General features: G+C 47.7%; 1 protein-coding gene across 5 annotated transcripts in view; it reads right to left on the reverse strand.

Moving 5' to 3' along the window:
• The window catches only part of XPNPEP1 (X-prolyl aminopeptidase 1), a 58,293-nt gene that overhangs the window by 2,606 nt on the left and 39,224 nt on the right, over window positions 1–16,463 (reverse strand). For all 5 annotated transcript variants that reach the window (XM_024121398.3, XM_028481187.2, XM_024121399.3 and 2 more), the window contains 10 exons: window positions 14,562–14,651; window positions 13,904–13,954; window positions 12,183–12,241; window positions 11,971–12,048; window positions 10,003–10,074; window positions 8,199–8,259; window positions 6,188–6,257; window positions 5,135–5,308; window positions 4,433–4,509; window positions 2,770–2,868 (listed from right to left, as the gene is read on the reverse strand). In XM_024121398.3, the coding sequence (XP_023977166.1) occupies window positions 2,770–2,868; window positions 4,433–4,509; window positions 5,135–5,308; window positions 6,188–6,257; window positions 8,199–8,259; window positions 10,003–10,074; window positions 11,971–12,048; window positions 12,183–12,241; window positions 13,904–13,954; window positions 14,562–14,651 (831 nt within the window). The remainder of the gene's footprint in view (window positions 1–2,769; window positions 2,869–4,432; window positions 4,510–5,134; window positions 5,309–6,187; window positions 6,258–8,198; window positions 8,260–10,002; window positions 10,075–11,970; window positions 12,049–12,182; window positions 12,242–13,903; window positions 13,955–14,561; window positions 14,652–16,463) is intronic.

Here is a 16,463-nt window from a genome sequence, read left to right on the forward strand (position 1 = left end):
GTGTGTGTGTGTGGTGTGTGTGGTGTGGAGCCTGATGGGTGTGTGTGTGGTGTGTGGGGTGTGGAGTGTGTGTGGTGTGTGTGTGTGTGGTGTGTGTGTGGTGTGGAGCCTGATGGGTGTGTGTGTGGTGTGTGTGTGTGTATGTGCGGTGTGTGCGGTGTGTGTGTGCGTGTGTGGTGTGTGTAGGTGTGTGTGTGTGTCGGGGCGGGGGGTCCTCATGCGCTGAACCTGATGACAAGGGTTCTGCCCATCTCCTCTGGGTGAGGAGTGAGGGACGATGTGGGCTGGAGGGAAGCAAGTTCTGCCAAGAGGACGACAACCCACGCTCCCCACTGCCCCCAAGGGGGCCTGACCACATCACATCAGACACACGGGGTGGTGTCGCCGATGACTCTGACCCAACTGGTGCTCCTGTGCCCACTGAGAAGAGCCTACTAGTCTCTCTGGGAGGTGGGGAAGAGGGGTGGGATATCAAACGCAAGCAAACGGCTGCATGTCAGCAGCAAGGCCAGGCAGGGCTGTAAGGCAGCCCGCCGTCCAAAGCAGCTCAACAGTGCAGACAGGAGCAAGCCTGGGGCCACAGAGACACTCCCAAGACCCTTTTGGTCGGGGCAAGCTGGGGCGCCCGCAGGGGGCTGGAGCAACACGTCACAAAGGCCTTGGCAGCCTGCAGCACCCACATTCATGTCCAACCAAAGTCCTCTGCTGCCACCTGGTGACCAATCGATGGGAATGCAGACCTAACCCAGAAACTCCCTAAAGTTTCTACTAAGACTATTTGGGAGACGGTAAAGGGCAATGACTGGTACTTTAAAAGCCCAACGGACAGAATCTTGCTGTGGGGTATTACTATGACTTAAGACAAAATGAAGCCTTAAATTTACTGAGTGGTATATGGGAAATGAACACTTTTGCTAAAAGAGATAATAAATACACTCTGCTTGGAATATTAAATACTGTCCTCTACTTGTAATTTGTGGAAACTTGCTAATGATTCCAAGGTAAGAAGATATTATCTGTCCTATAAAAACTAATTGGCTAAAAGAATAGTTCAGTGATTGGGGTATGTAAGGTACAGTAATGAACACTGGACCAGGCAGAGAGCACTGGTCTTTGTCCAATGCCATGGGGGAGTCACAGGTTAAAAAGACTCTCTCCCTCAAGGAAAAATGGCCTCGCTTAACCTTCCTCATGCGCTATTTCCCCGGATAAAGTGGAAGGTCACGTGGGAGAAATGTCTCCTGACTGGTACACTTCATGCAGACAGCAAGGCCTATGTGACCTGGAATCACTTGGCAGAAGCCACAGCCTTGGGCTTCCAAGAGGGCAAAGTGACTTACTAGTAGAGGGTCCCTTGCTAAGGCCCTGGAAGCTGTGCTCGAGGGCCACAAGAAGAGACTGGTTACTTGGGCAGAGGGCTGGAAGCAGGGTGGCTGCCATGCTCACTTCTGTGCTGTCAGCCCCTCTCACCTAAGCCAGCCCTGTGGGGACCGGAGAAGAGCCCCAGGGCCGCAGGAGAGACTCTTCCCGCTGAAAAGACACACGTGACACTGTGCTGCTGACAGGCTGCTGCCTGTTCTGTATCCATCTACAGCCTGAGTAAACCAGCATCAGCAGGGCTTGTTTGGGTGCTGTGAGCGGGAACACTTGGCTGAATCGAGGCACTGACAGTCAAGATGAGGTGCCCAAGCACAGAGGCAACCGAAGCAGCAAGTGGATGACCTTCCTCCGTCACCCACCTGTGAGCTGAATGAGGCAGAGAGGGAGCTTCTGGCTGGGAGGAGCCCGTTCCACGGCCCTGCAGAAGGGGGCTCCTCAGCCCTCAGAGGCGCTTTCCTCTAGTGCCAAGCACAGGGCCCACGCAGGCTCCACTGAGGGTGCGTTTCTGCCTCAAAAGCCCCTGGGATGAGGCCAGTGGCTGCCTCTGGTAACAAAAACTTCTTATTCCTAGAGTGATGCACCACACTGGTCCTGCCTTTGGCTTCTGCTAGGCATTTGCTTTCTGCTGGACTTCTGACTGCCTGCCTTGCTCTGGAATTTGTGTCCTTCTGGCTTCTGTCTTCCTGGCTTGGGCCTGACCACTTCACAGCAGACAGACAGGGTGGTGGTGTTTCCACCGTGTTCTGACCCTTGTCCCTGCTCTGACCTTGATCACCTGCCTGATCCCTCGAGCCTCACTCCAGGTTCCTGGGCCTGCCGCCTCACCTGGCCTCACGAGCCTGGGGACCCGTGCTGGGATATGCAGGGGTTCCAAGACCTGTCACCCTCTGAGCCTGACAGGTGAGCACTGCTGTGTGTCTGCTCTGTGACGGGTTTCAGAGCCCAGAGCAACCACCTGTCTCCCTGCCTGTGACAAAACTCGGCATATGGTAACAGCGTTTGCTTCTCAGTTCCTTAACGTTTCACGCAACGCAAGAAAACAATCTGGTGTGTGCAATGGCCCCACCCACCCACAAAAATGCAGGGAAGACACGTGCCCATGTTTGCTAAACACGCCTCAGGGCAGCTATGGCTCTGGTCCTCCTGGAAAGCAACAGCACACTATTCATTCCCACCTGTGAAGCCCTACCATCCCCAACAGTGAGGACAGCAGGGCTGTATCTACCTCGAGACCCAAAAATACAGGAAAAGCACCTCCAGTCCTCAGGAGACCTAGGATTTTCCAACTCAGCTGGCCTAGGCTCTAACTTAAAAGTGACAGCAAGGGGAGAACGTAGGGCGGCTCTCCACCCCACACGCTTCTGCCCTCCCCCAAGGCTTCCTCGTTACCTCTTTGTCTGTAAGAGAGTCCACATCTATCATTTTGGTCTGTATCGGAACCAAAGTTAGAGGGTCAAAGGTCAGGCTTCCCCGGTTACTGAAGTTATACTGTGGGAGAAGGAAGAAAACAGAAGCTTTTACTCCCCTTTACCACAATGACCTGCCACGAGGTCACTCCCACCTGACAGGACAATCCCTCAGAGCCAGGTGTAACTAGGAATTGAGACGTGGTTAGCTGGTCACCATTTTTAATAGACACGGGAGACACGATAAACACTGCGGATGCCACTTTCCAAGAGCTGCTCCACTGTGCAAACAACAGCCTGCGCCACCAGGAAAAGCCAAAGAGTGCTGAGGGGCTCCCAGCAGCAGGTCCACAGACTCCTGCCTGCTGTGATGGAGAAGAGGCACAGAGGGTGTCTGGAAGCAGGGGGATCTCTGCTTTTGGTTCTCGAGCCTCTGCTAAGGCGTAAGTCCCCCAGCAGGTCCCTTTTTTTGACATCAACCATGCAACCTGCCTTGACCCAGCCAGGCCCATCAGGTGACAGGTAACAGGTCTGTCCAGTGCACGTGGCATGGAATGGCCAGGGCACACAGGGCACCCTGGGTCTCTGTTGCCGGCGGGGCCTCTGGGAGTGAGGGGAGAGGCCACTCTCAAGAAGAGTGACATCAGTGTGCAAGCAGAGAGCAGACCCCTGCAGTCAGCTTCCCTGAAGACTTAGGAAGCCACCTCCCTCCAACGGTTCCATTTCCAAAATCACCCATGGAGGAGGAGCAAACAGGTCTTCTAGGTCAAGCCCAGCACCTAAAGCCTGCAACCTCTTGGTAATGTGATGAGGAGAGGGTGACACACCTGTCTTCCAGAGGGCACCACACCTGTGGGGCCCGACCCAGGGGTAACTCGGGCCTCCTCAGCTTTACCTGATAAAAATCATCTGGGGCATTTGTTGAAAATAGTTCCTGGGGGCTTCCCTGGTGGCGCAGTGGTTGAGAATCTGCCTGCCAATGCAGGGGACACGGGTTCGAGACCTGGTCTGGGAAGATCCCACATGCCGCGGAGCAGCTAGGCCCGTGAGCCACGACTACTGAGCCTGCGCGTCTGGAGCCTGTGCTCCGCGACAAGAGAGGCCGCGATAGTGAGAGGCCCGCGCACCACGATGAAGAGTGGCCCCTGCTCACCGCAACTAGAGAAAGCCCTCGCACAGAAACGAAGACCCAACACAGCCAAAAATAAATAAATTTATAAAAAAAAAAAAAAAAAAATGTACAGCTTCTCTTTAAAAAAAAAAAAAAGAAAAGAAAATAGTTCCCGGGCCCCAGCCCTGGAGATTCTGCTTCAGTGTCTGGAAGGGGCCTTTCAGCGAGCACTCCTCCCCCACAGCAGAGGAGGCTTCACGACAAGAAGCTGCCTCCAGTAAACTCGGAGCCCCAACTAACATCAAGCAGGGGGCTGCCTGGGGCTCCATGAGGTCCAATTCAGGGTCCCAGTTCACTAAGGATTTTCCTTCTGGCTTTGCAGAGGAGAATGAATTCCAGGAGAGACACCACTATCAGGGGAAGGAGGCTCCATTTTGGCCCCAGAATGACATGCTCTTGGTTCCAAGGACAAAAGTCCTCATCCTCCCCCATTAAGGAATAAGGGAATTTTAAAAACAAAAACCTAATTACTCACCTTGGTCTTCACAGGTACCACCAGGACAACATTCTCAATGCGAATTCCGAAAGCCCCGTCTTCATAATACCCTGGCTCTAAAACAAACCAAACCCCAAAATGAGAAGCAGCCCACGATGAAGATAAGCACAGAGAAGCTTGCACTCCTGGGATGACAGCGCTTCCCCGAAGGAGGAGAAACAGATGAAGGGCCACTCAATGTGGGTGTAAGAGCCCAGAGACGCCTCCTCCCGCAGGGCACTTTTAATAGGCACTTGAGGTCCAGACAGAGAAAGGCTCAGAAGTTCCTGAGAACTGGCTGCAGGGTAGGGAGTACAATAACAGAGGATCCCCCAAATAAATTAGGGGGCATATCCATAAGACACAATGATGCAGGGAGAAAAATACATTCACAAATATGTGGTAACGATGTGGGAAAAGACAAGAAGCTAATATAGCAAAATATTAAGTCATGTTTCCTCTGGGTGTCTGGATTACAAATGATTTTCATTTTCTTCTTTATACCGTTCCATAGTCTCACTTCTACAATGAATATCTATCACTTTTATAATCAAAAAAGGTTGTTGTTTGTTGTTGTTGTTTAATTCAGGAAGGGGAAATTATTTCCAATTTACTTTATAATAATTAAAATATGAGAAACAACAAAGAGCTTTTAGAAAGGCCAGAGGACCCACGCACACCCTCTAGGTGAGAGACACCTACCATCAGTGACAATCATGCCGGCCTCCAAGGGCTCATCAGAGAATGTTTTATAACTGATGCCACAAGGACCCTCGTGAACATTCAGAAAAGACCCAACACCGTGTCCCGTCCCGTGCAGGTAATCCAGGCCAGAATCCCATAAAGCTGAGCGGGCAAAGGAGTCAAGAAGGTGGCCTGAAAGACATTAAGAACCACTTGGTGATTTTGTACAGTACTTTTCAACTTGCAAAGCACTTTGGAGATTACATTTGTTATGTTTGGCTCCAGAAGGTGAAACAGAAACCAGCGGGTAAAAGTTACTGGAGGATTCAGGTTTCAGCCCAACACAAAGAAGAACTTTCTAACAGTCAGAGCTCCTGAGGAGGGCAGCTCCCCCACCAGTCAGAGCTCAGTCTGAAGCTGGAGGATGCCGGTGAGGAACGGTCACCTGTAGCAGGTAAGGGCTGCAGTAGATGACATGGACGTTCCCTTCCCAGCGCTGGGACCCTACAGTTTCAGAATTACAAGGTGAGATTCTAACCAGACTGCAAGCATGAGGAAAGTGGTGCCCAGGGAGATGAGTGCTGGCCCAGCCTAAGCAGACTCAAGGCCCAGGTCTTGTCAACTCCCTGTGCAATGGCCCACCCACCCATCCTCATGCAAAAAAGTATATGTCTCAAGTCAGGTTCTCAGTAAAATAAATCCCAGTGAGGGTCCTGAAGGGATGCAGTGGTCCAGCACTGAAGGGCAGACAGGAGGCTGCACCAACTTCCACTGGGGCCCTGAGGCCTTCATGCCCTGCTGCCCTCTCCTGGCAGCCACCCCACATGGGTCACCCGACACCATAATTGGTCAGGAGGGAGGTTCACACCTGACCCTGGGCCCAGTCCTAAGCCTGGCTCCCTGGAGGTCCTCTCAGCTCAGTCCATGCAGCACCCCCATTTGCCCAGGATGGGCCTGAAGTAGGCTGGGGGCTGGTATGGTGAGGGAAGGACATGTTCTTCCACCCAAACTTAGACACGTCTGATGCCTGAACAAGAAAAAGCCTGCCATATGATTGAAGGAATCACCTACCTTTGGTTCCAGTCGGGAAAACAGCTGCACTCACAGCTATGTGGCCCTTGAGGACACAGGTGAAGCATTCCTGCCAAAGAAAACCCAGAGGGCATGTTCAGGACTGGCACAGACATTTTAATCCGGTAGTTTTCGGGTAGTTCTGAAAACCCTGCCTCTGAAGGTTTTGTAGCAATACCACAGAGAAAATCAGAGGAAAAAGGAAAAAAATCTGGTGGTGGAAAAAAACCTTGGCCTTGGTACCAATTTTCCAGAAAATCTTGAAATTCAATTTAATAAAAGAGAACTGACTGAGAGATGACCCCACCAGTCGTTCCCTTGTAAGGAACATTCTGCCATACTCTCTGCCATCTGAGCCTCAGAGAGACTGGGAAAAAGTACTAAAAAGTACTGATGACACTAGCTAACACTTACTGAGCTATTCCTCTGTGCCAGGCATGATACGTACAGCACTGTACGTTTAATCCCACACCTCCTGTTGGAGGCACTCTTGCCATCCCCACTTCATAGAGAGATGAATGCCAGGTCGTGCAGTTCATAAGTGGCAGCATGTGGCCTTGGAGCCAGGCAGTCCTGCTTCAACCTCTGTGCACCTCACCACCATCTACACTCAGGGTTTAGTCCCTACTGCCTGGACAAGAAAAGTGCTGTTTGGAAGGGTAGTGGCTTGCCAGTAAGGTGCAGAGTCAGGACTAAACCCCACAATGTTCAATCTGGTCTGGATTGAACACAGTACAAGAAGAGTCACACCAGGGCTTCCCTGGTGGCGCAGTGGTTGAGAGTCCGCCTGCCGATGCAGGGGACACGGGTTCGTGCCCCGGTCCGGGAAGATCCCACATGCCGTGGAGCGGCTGGACCCGTGAGCCATGGCCGCTGAGCCTGCACGTCCAGAGCCTGTGCTCCGAGAGGCCACAACAGTGAGAGGCCCACGTACCACAAAAAAAAAAAGAAGAGTCACACTAAAGGTAGGTATCTGGATCCAAGGTCAAACCCTTCTTCATTTGCTGGTGCCTACAAATGAATGACACAAGGGACCAACACTGGGAAATCTGCCCTGCTCTATCCCATAATGCCCTCTTCCCTGGACAAGCTTCCTGAAGGAGCTCCCTGGAAAAAGAGATATACTCAGAGATTCAACCAGTATTTGCCAAGCAGTGACTATCATCCAAGAACCTGCTGGGCTCACGGAACCTTCACAGTCAGCCCTGGAGGTGAGTACTCTTCTCACCGTTTTTATGGATGGTCTAAGTGTTGAGTTCAAGGTCATGGAGTCTGTAAACAGCAGAGAAGATCTGAAGCCCAGTCTCCAGACTCATGGTACACATCTCTCTACCTTACAGCTGTTTCCTCTTTTCCATGCCAGACAGACCAGAAACTGAACATTGCATGTCATTTCAGAGGGTTCCTAGAGAGTTGAGCCTATAAACAGGAATGCTAAACTTGAAAAAAGAACGGGGGTAGCTTTCAGAATCAAATCTAGACACTGTTCGTAAAAAGGCATATATTTCACTACCCCACTCCCTTACCCAAAGAAATTTCCTGACTGAAGAGAAGGCCAAAGCTATTAAAACGTGAATCTGAGCCACTCTGACCTTAGCAGACAGAAGGCTTTTAAAATCTCTCCAGGGGCTTCCCTGGTGGCGCAGTGGTTGGGAGTCTGCCTGCCGATGCGGGGGACGCGGGTTCGTGCCCCGGTCCGGGGGGATCCCACGTGCCGCGGAGCGGCTGGGCCCGTGAGCCATGGCCGCTGGGCCTGCGCATCCAGATCCTGTGCTCCGCAACGGGAGAGGCCACAACAGTGAGAGGCCCAGGTACCACCAAAAAAAAAAAAAAAAAAAAAAAAAAAAAAACTCTCCAATAATTAATTAAATGGATGTCAAGAAGCAGATAAGCCTGATTTCACAGTAATGAGCTATTTTATTGTCCCACATATAATTTTTACTTATGTATACAATCCTTTTCACAAGAGAGAACTGTCAAAGAGCAGAGGGCCTCTCGAGTTTTCTCTTACCTTCTCATAGGCCGTAGGGGTTCCAAAATGCATGGTACGAGTCACATCTGTGGTTCCATCCCTTTCCAAAAGGAAGGACAAATTAGTTTTCACTCAGAATAAGCTTTTGCTCAAATATGAGACAGATGAGGATGTGGAGAAATTAGAACCCTCATGCACTGCTGGTAGACATATAAAATAGTAGAGCCACTTTGGAAAACAGTTTACAGTTCCTTAAAAGGTTAAACATGGAGTTACCCTAGGACCCAGCAATTCCACTCCTAGGTAAACCCCCAAGAGAACCGAAAACATACGTCCACACAAAAACTTGTACACGAATGTTCACTGCAGCATTACTCATAATACCCAAAACATAGAAACAACCTAAATGTCCATCAACTGATGAGTAAGCAAAATGTAGTATACACATACAATGAAATATTATTCAGCAGTAAAAAGGAATGAAGTACTGATACACACTATAACCTGGATGAACCTGGAAGACATTACACTAAGTGATGGAAGTCAGCCACTGAGGCCATATAATTCCATTTATATGAAATGTCCAGAATAGGCAAATCCATACAGACAGAAAGTATACTAGTGGTTCCCTGGGTAGGGGAAAGTGGGAAGTGACTCCTAACAGGAATGGTGTTTCTTCTTTGAGGTGATGAAGATATTCTAAAATTGATTGTGGTGACAGTTGTACAACTCCGTGAATAAACTAAAAACCATCAATTGTACCTTTCAAATGAGTAAGCTGAATTATATTTCAATGAAATTGTTAAAAGAAAAAAAATGAGACAAAGTGTGAATGCAAGGATGGCCCAGTGTAGTGGGAGTGGACTCAGTCAGGCCCTGACACACACACTCTTGGTCTACAATGTGAGGACTGTTTCACGGAAGACACCATCCCTGGTATTATGAATGAAAGGGAGGTGGACAAAGTAAATAGGAACCTGTTTCTAGCAAAAGAAGGTCAAACTCTAATTCCTCCTGTCAGGATGGCAAGCGGTTTACTGGACCCTAAAAATACCCAAATGCATCTTTTAGAACACCCTAATCCACCCCTTGACACAGAAAGAGTAACTTCTAGAATCCTGCTAAAATTTAGAAGTGAACCAAAGTTACACCATTACCCAAGAAATCCAAATACCCTTAGCTCTAGGCTTTTATTAACTCCAGCCCACACGTCCCAAGGCTAGGTTGTGGCTTCCATCTCCACCAGCCAAAGTCCCAGCTTCAGTGGAGAAAGGAGTAGTGAAAGGCCTTGCTTGGGCTCTCTCAGTGCAGACAACACCTATTCCTGCTCCTCCTCGTGGGCTCCCCACCAAGACCCAACCAGATCTTGGTTTCTCTGAGAAACTATTCTAGATGATGACTGCGAAAGCAGCAAGGCATGAAGAAGGAAATTCAGAAATTCAGGGACAACCCTCGTTTCTCATTTATTCATTCAAAATTAAGCCCTCACTTCACAAGGCCCTGGGGCCACTAAAAGTCTGGGGAGCTGCCAGGTGGTGTATGGGCTGGAGCAGAGGACTTCCCAATGGTTCTGAAAGCTGACTTTCAGTTATTTATTTAGTGTTTAACAGCTTCCAGCCAAGGACTAAACATTTCTATCAAACAGTCTTTTGTGGGAACAGGATCACAACTGGGCTATTTCAACAAGGGGTGAAAAAAGGACAAGACGTGGAAACAATTCCATCAGTGGCTGGCGCCGAATGAGATGACCAGCTGAGCACTCTGGGCTGGAGCCTGGCTTGTCCACCTACTCAACTGCCTTGATTCAGTGGAGTCAAGCTCTACGCAGCCCCGGTTCACTTACTTGTATTGAGCACCCGAGTCAATGAGGTACACCTCATCCAGAGACAAGGTCCTATTCGTCTCAGGGACCGGCCTAAGAAAGTTAATTAAAAATTAATTATTCCACAAATGTAAATGCTTCCTGAATCTGGGAGGAAGGAATACAAGAGTTCTTTGTACTGTGTGAACAATTTATGTAAGCCTTAAATTATATCAAACTTAAGTTACCCAATAGGTTAATTATTTCAACTAATATTAACCTTCTACTATTCAAAGACCCAGTCAACCTATCTCCCCAACAGATAAAGAGCTCAGGAGAAGGAAATAACATATTTCTTTGTATCTTCCTCCATTTGTGACTGGAAGAAAACAAGTGTTCATCAGATAATTGTAAAAGCTACAAAAATAATAATCAGTAGAAGCAACAGGACCAAGCTGGGAAATGGGAAGAGAGCAGCCGCAGTCATTTGTCTTTTTTGCGGGAGGGCGGGGGGCGGTCCAGGCCCCTGCCTCAGCCTCCACTTCCCTCCCTCAGTCCTAATCCCACCAGGTGCCTCCCCACCTGCTTCCTAGACCACCAGACAGGCAGAAGGTCAATGTCTCAGTCTGGAGAAAACCTAACAGGATTTTTGCTGGGGAAAGGAATGGACCATGATGCTCTTATGCTGGAGCTCTTTTTTCAAATGAACATCAGGTATTTTTTTTAAAGTGATCTGATTTCTCCATGCCTTTTTCCAGACAATATGCTGCACTGGGAAAAGCTAAAAGGGACGCGAGCATTCCAAGTCTCCGCCCTGCAGCCGAGAGAGGTTCTCAGAGAGGTTCTCCTTCACTTCCAGGCAATAAGGGTGAAAGTGGGCACTCGAGCCCAACTGGCAGAAAAGACAACCAGACATGGGCCCGGTTTCAGCGCGCTCTCTGTCAACAGGCTTCCAACAGCCACAACAAAGAGACACCAAAGGAGAAGCAAAATTCTCCCCCCTTGGTCTGAAATTATTTATTGTGTTAATTATATGCAAAATTCTAGAGTAGTATCCAGCCAGGAAATTCATCACCTGCATTAAATATAAGACAAAACTGAAGTCCTTTTGCTATTTGAACGTTGGAACAGAGGCATTAATGTGAGAGAACTGTACAGTCACATATCTGTGACTGTCTCCCACACAACAGCTTCAAAATTTGTCCCAAGACTAAAAACTCTAAAAGTGATTAAAAAGGCAGGGGACAGGAATTTGTGCCCACGTACAGCACTGCAGCACAGTGAGACAGCCAAGTGTTCCTTCACTATGCTCATCACAGGTGGGGAGCAAAGGACTCAAGATGCCCACACGAGGCAGAACCGTGTAAGCCAGGCGAAGCTGAAGCTGGAGCCCCACTTCCCACCACCTCTACAGGCAGGTTTAGCCGTCCTAAATTCATCAGCGCCCCCTCTGTCTCACAGTGCAGGGATGCGTGGCTCTGTGGGTCCATGGGCTCTTGTAGGTCATGTGGTACAAATCCCCATAGGCTGGGGAGGAAAGAGAGGTTACAGATTATCACTTCAACCGTAGCAGGCTGCTCCACAACCTAGTGATAAGCTTTTTTGGTATGGAGGTGATGGAGCTCACAGGACGTCTGGACTAGTGCATCAAGAAGGCTGCCACTGTCAGAAAAGAAAAACACTAAAAATTCTAACTACTAAGATTCAGGGATTATGAATACAGATACTGCAGCCTCAAAGGAAAAAGGGACAACCCGTCTGACAGCGCGAGAATGTCAATGCAAAACCTCTGTGCCTAAGAGTTGGCTCCCAACAGGCAGAGGCTTGGGGATTTAGGGCAAAGAAGAGAAAATAAGACCTCCAAGGTCCTATTTCCCATATAAGAACAATCTCAACAGACACACGGAGGTGGGCGCCAGGGCCTCTGGTAGAATAATGTCTCTCCCCTGCTCAGGCTCCTGTGCAGAAGCAGCAGCAAAGCCGGGCAGCGTGCTCCTCCGCATGCCTTACGCGTAGTGAATGATGGCGCCGTTGGGTCCCGTACTGGAAATTGTTGGGAAGCTCAGGTCCACAAAGTCAGCCTGCTGCCTGGAACAGAAAGACACACAAGAGCAGAGTGGCTTAGAGGTTTTTACTGTGCCAAGAATCAGGGCCCTCCCAGCTTCATTTAACTTGCCAAGGAAATGAGCACAAGGTTCATGGGCCCCCACAGTGATCCTTACCTGCGGAATTCCTCAGCTTTGTCAGCAGCTGAGATCTCCGTCACGCCACCTTTGGGCACCTATAAGGAAGTTGCTTATAAACCACTGGGGTGTGATAAATTCATCCGTCTCCTACATATTATAGGGGGTACATTAAAAGCTTACTTTTTCCTCAATCCCCATGTCCCGACTGTCCAATCTATAGGACACAGCATATGTCTCATCTTTATAAGGAGGGAATTTCCAAAGGCTCTTACCAAAGCCATCTAAAAGTAGAAGCGTTTCTATACATTTAATTTTTCACTCAACTATTTCCCTCAGTGTTATATCCTGAAAACTCCCAAAACTTAATACACCTAAATTTAAAAATTAAAAAGCATCCCCACCTAGGATATCATCCTAAGAAAGTGATCCTAAATAAATAAAAAAGATAAATGTAAAGATATTATTACAAGGTGTTTGGTAAGTGCAAAAAATATTTAAAACAATCTAAACATTTGAAAATAGGAGGAATGGGTAAATAAATCAGTCTAGCTACTAAACACAGTCTCTATTTGAATCTTTTTTTTTTTTTTTTTTTTTTTTTTTTGCAGTACGCTGGCCTCTCACTGTTGTGGCCCCTCCCGTTGTGGAGCACAGGGTCCAGACCTGCAGGCTCAGCGGCCATGGCTCACAGGCCCAGCCGCTCCGCGGCATGTGGGATCTTCCCAGACCGGGACACGAACCTGTGTCCCCTGCATCGGCAGGCGGACTCTCAACCACTGCGCCACCAGGGAAGCCCTGAATCATTTTTTTAAAGACCTCAAAGCACATGGAAAATGCTCACACTATGATAAGTAAATAAAATAAACAAAATACAAAATCATAGCTGTACAGTGAGAGACATGTAAAAATGATTTATGTTGAAAAAACAATGTACACAGATGAACAACTGCCAAAGAGGAAAAAACTGTTACACCAGTGGGAATCAGTGTGATATTTTCTTCTTCCAATTTAAGCTACTTTAAAAGAGTTGTTTATATAATATTTAAAGGGAATATGATATTGTTTAATAAGAGCACAAAGAAATCACCTTCCTGTCAACTACAAGGAGTGAAAGGGCAAGAAACTAATTCCCAGGAGTCAGTTTAATATGAAAAGTTTTATGGCTTAAAGTTCAAAATATACACAAAGATCTTTTTTCTCTTAACACAGTCAGCTTGCCTGTAATATTGTAAGAGTCATTTTTTCTTATAATGAAACTCCACTTAGTTATAAGACAATTCCTTAACCAGAAAAGATCCATTCTGTTAAGGAATTTCCTTCTTCATCTTTGTTACTACTGTCTATAATTAAAGAATTTTTAAATACACACACACCAGGCTTCCCTGGTGGCGCAGTGGTTGAGAATCTGCCTGCCAATTCAGGGGACACGGGTTCTGTGCTCCGCAACAAGAGAGGCCACGATAGTGAGAGGCCCGCGCACCGCGATGAAGGGTGGCCCTGCTTGCCGCAACTAGAGAAAGCCCTCGCACAGAAACGAAGACCCAACACAGCCAAATAAATAAATAAATAAATACACACACACACACACACACACACACACACACACACCAAATTTCCACAAAGAACTATTAAAAGAGAGTACTAAAATTAGATCAAGATCTTAGACCTCGTGGTCAACCAGAGCCACAGTTCGAATCACATGTAGATAATTTCTGAATAATCTATATCCATGTGTTAAACAAAGGCTAAGAACCAACCTCTTTCTCCAGCCAGTTAAAGAGTTCACAGAGGGCAACGGCATCTTTAATCTGTGCAAATAACAGAGACATTTTTTAAAGTTATTACTGAAAATCAGATGGGCAGATTCAAAGCCCAGCCCTAATGTGATACTGAGAGGGCTGCACTTATAGGGCTACAAACCATCAGCAATCAGGGCTTTACATGCAGGCATTTCCTGTGAACAAGTGCGCAGCAATTTCCACTATGGGGGAAAGGGCTCCCCTGCTGTTGAGTAGTTCAGGCACAATCAGGAAGGGGCCCACCTCAGAGCACACGGGAGCACCCTCAGAGGGCTCATTCCTGTACTACTGGAGCAGGAAAGACAGGCCACTGTCAAAAGCCGTCTCTGGGCCCCAACTCTTTCTAGATCCACTGCTGGCCTTGAAACACAAATCTAGGCCTCTTCAGAGGCTTCACCTTCACCACCTACACTATCATCATCAATCTCCTTTTGTGTTTTATGTTATATTATGTAAAGATGTAACCCATCCAGTATTTTATTTCATTCTCTCATTAACTCTAGAAAGCTCAGAGAAGTTCCCACCTTGTGCCAGGCTCAAGGCCACACAGCAGGTGAGGGAGCTGGGCCTTCTGACCACCATGCATCCCCTCTTCTGCACAGGCTGCTTTACTCACGTGAGCTCTCCTCATGCCTTCTGATTCAGCAGAATTCTTCACAGCTTTGGCGATGCAGATGGGGGTGTAAGGCATACAGCAGCGATGATCCTGGGGCAAAAGGCAGTCATATGGGAAATCGAGTCTGGCTCCACTCACCCAAGACCAAGGCTATCACCTCTCCACCCAGCACAGCACACTTAAGACAAATCATTGGAAGAGCTCCCACTCAGGACCCACCCAGCTGTCCCCTGGGGCCCGAAGACCTGCCCTTTTTGGTTGGTGACTCTGAGCATGGCGAAAGGTGTTTGAGCTCATCCAAAAAGATAAAGAAAAAACATAAAACAAGTTATTTCTCGTCTATCCCCCACCCCGTAGCTTTTTGAGACTGCTGGCTGCCAGCCATCAGAGAGATACTGCTTTTCAAACCTCCAAGGTCATGGTCAGAGTTCACTAACAGATCAAAGCTTGACCGAAACAACCCCTTTCTGGTTGCACAAAGGAGGCTTTTTCCCACTGTCTAGGGACGCACATGACGGATGAGGGGGGAGGGAAGGCTCCTGCTCCTTCCCGCCTCCTGCTCAGGGATCAGCTACTGTTAAAGGTCTGGTCTTAAAGGGCCTTAAAGGGCCAGGGAAGAGCCTTCCCAATTTGAAAACAAGTTAGAATCCAGCCCTGTGTTACAGGGAGAGGGGAGGGATTTTGCACCACCTTGCACTTGCACTAGCACAGAGCTTCTCAAAGGGCTTTCCCTCTCTCCACTCTCCTTGCTCTCTCTCTCTGAGATACCTACCCGTCATGAGACAAAGGCAGGCATGATCCCCAAGGAGGTAAAGCTCTGAGTAACTATGTCATGCAGTGTGACAGTGACAGGGGTGCAATGGCAGGCCAGGTCTAGAGGGCCAGGCCTCGGCTCCTCCCAGCATAGCCCACTGCTTAGTGGAGGAGAGAGGCCAAGGGCAGGACAGTCAAAAAGGCTACAACTCCTTAGGTAGGTTTATTCCTAGATATTTTATTCTTTTTGTTGCAATGGTAAATGGGAGTGTTTTCTTAATTTCACTTTCAGATTTTTCATCAAAGATAAGGTGACCATATGTGTGTGGGTTTATCTCTGGGCTTTCTATCCTGTTCCATTGATCTATATTTCTGTTTTTGTGCCAGTACCATACTGTCTTGATTACTGATAGTATACATAGAGAATCCTAAGGATGCTACCAGGAAACTACTAGAGCTAATCAATGAATTTGGTAAAGTAGCAGGATACAAAATTAATGCACAGAAATCTCTGGCATTCTTATACACTAATGATGAAAAATCTGAGAGTGAAATTAAGAAAACACTCCCATTTACCATTGCAACAAAAAGAATAAAATATCTAGGAATAAACCTACCTAAGGAGACAAAAGACTTGTATGCAGAAAACTATAAGACACTGATGAAAGAACTTAAAGATGATACAAACAGGTGGAGAGATATACCATGTTCTTGGATTGGAAGAATCAACATTGTGAAAATGACTCTACTACCCAAAGCAATCTACAGATTCAATGCAATCCCTATCAAACTACCACTGGCATTTTTCATAGAACTAGAACAAAAAATTTCACAATTTGTATGGAAACACAAAAGACCCCGAATAGCCAAAGCAATCTTGAGAACGAAAAATGGAGCTGGAGGAATCAGGCTCCCTGGCTTCAGACTATACTCCAAAGCTATAGTAATCAAGACAGTATGGTACTGGCACAGAAACAGAAATAAAGGTCAATGGAACAGGCTAGAAAGCCCAGAGATAAACCCACACACATATGGTCACCTTATCTTTGATAAAGGAGGCAAGAATACACAGTGGAGAAAAGACAGCCTCTTCAATAAGTGGTGCTGGGAAAACTGGACAGGTACATGTAAAAGTATGAAATTAGAACA

The sequence above is a fragment of the Physeter macrocephalus genome, chromosome 20, assembly GCF_002837175.3.
Source record: "Physeter macrocephalus isolate SW-GA chromosome 20, ASM283717v5, whole genome shotgun sequence".
Lineage (NCBI taxonomy): Eukaryota > Metazoa > Chordata > Mammalia > Artiodactyla > Physeteridae > Physeter > Physeter macrocephalus.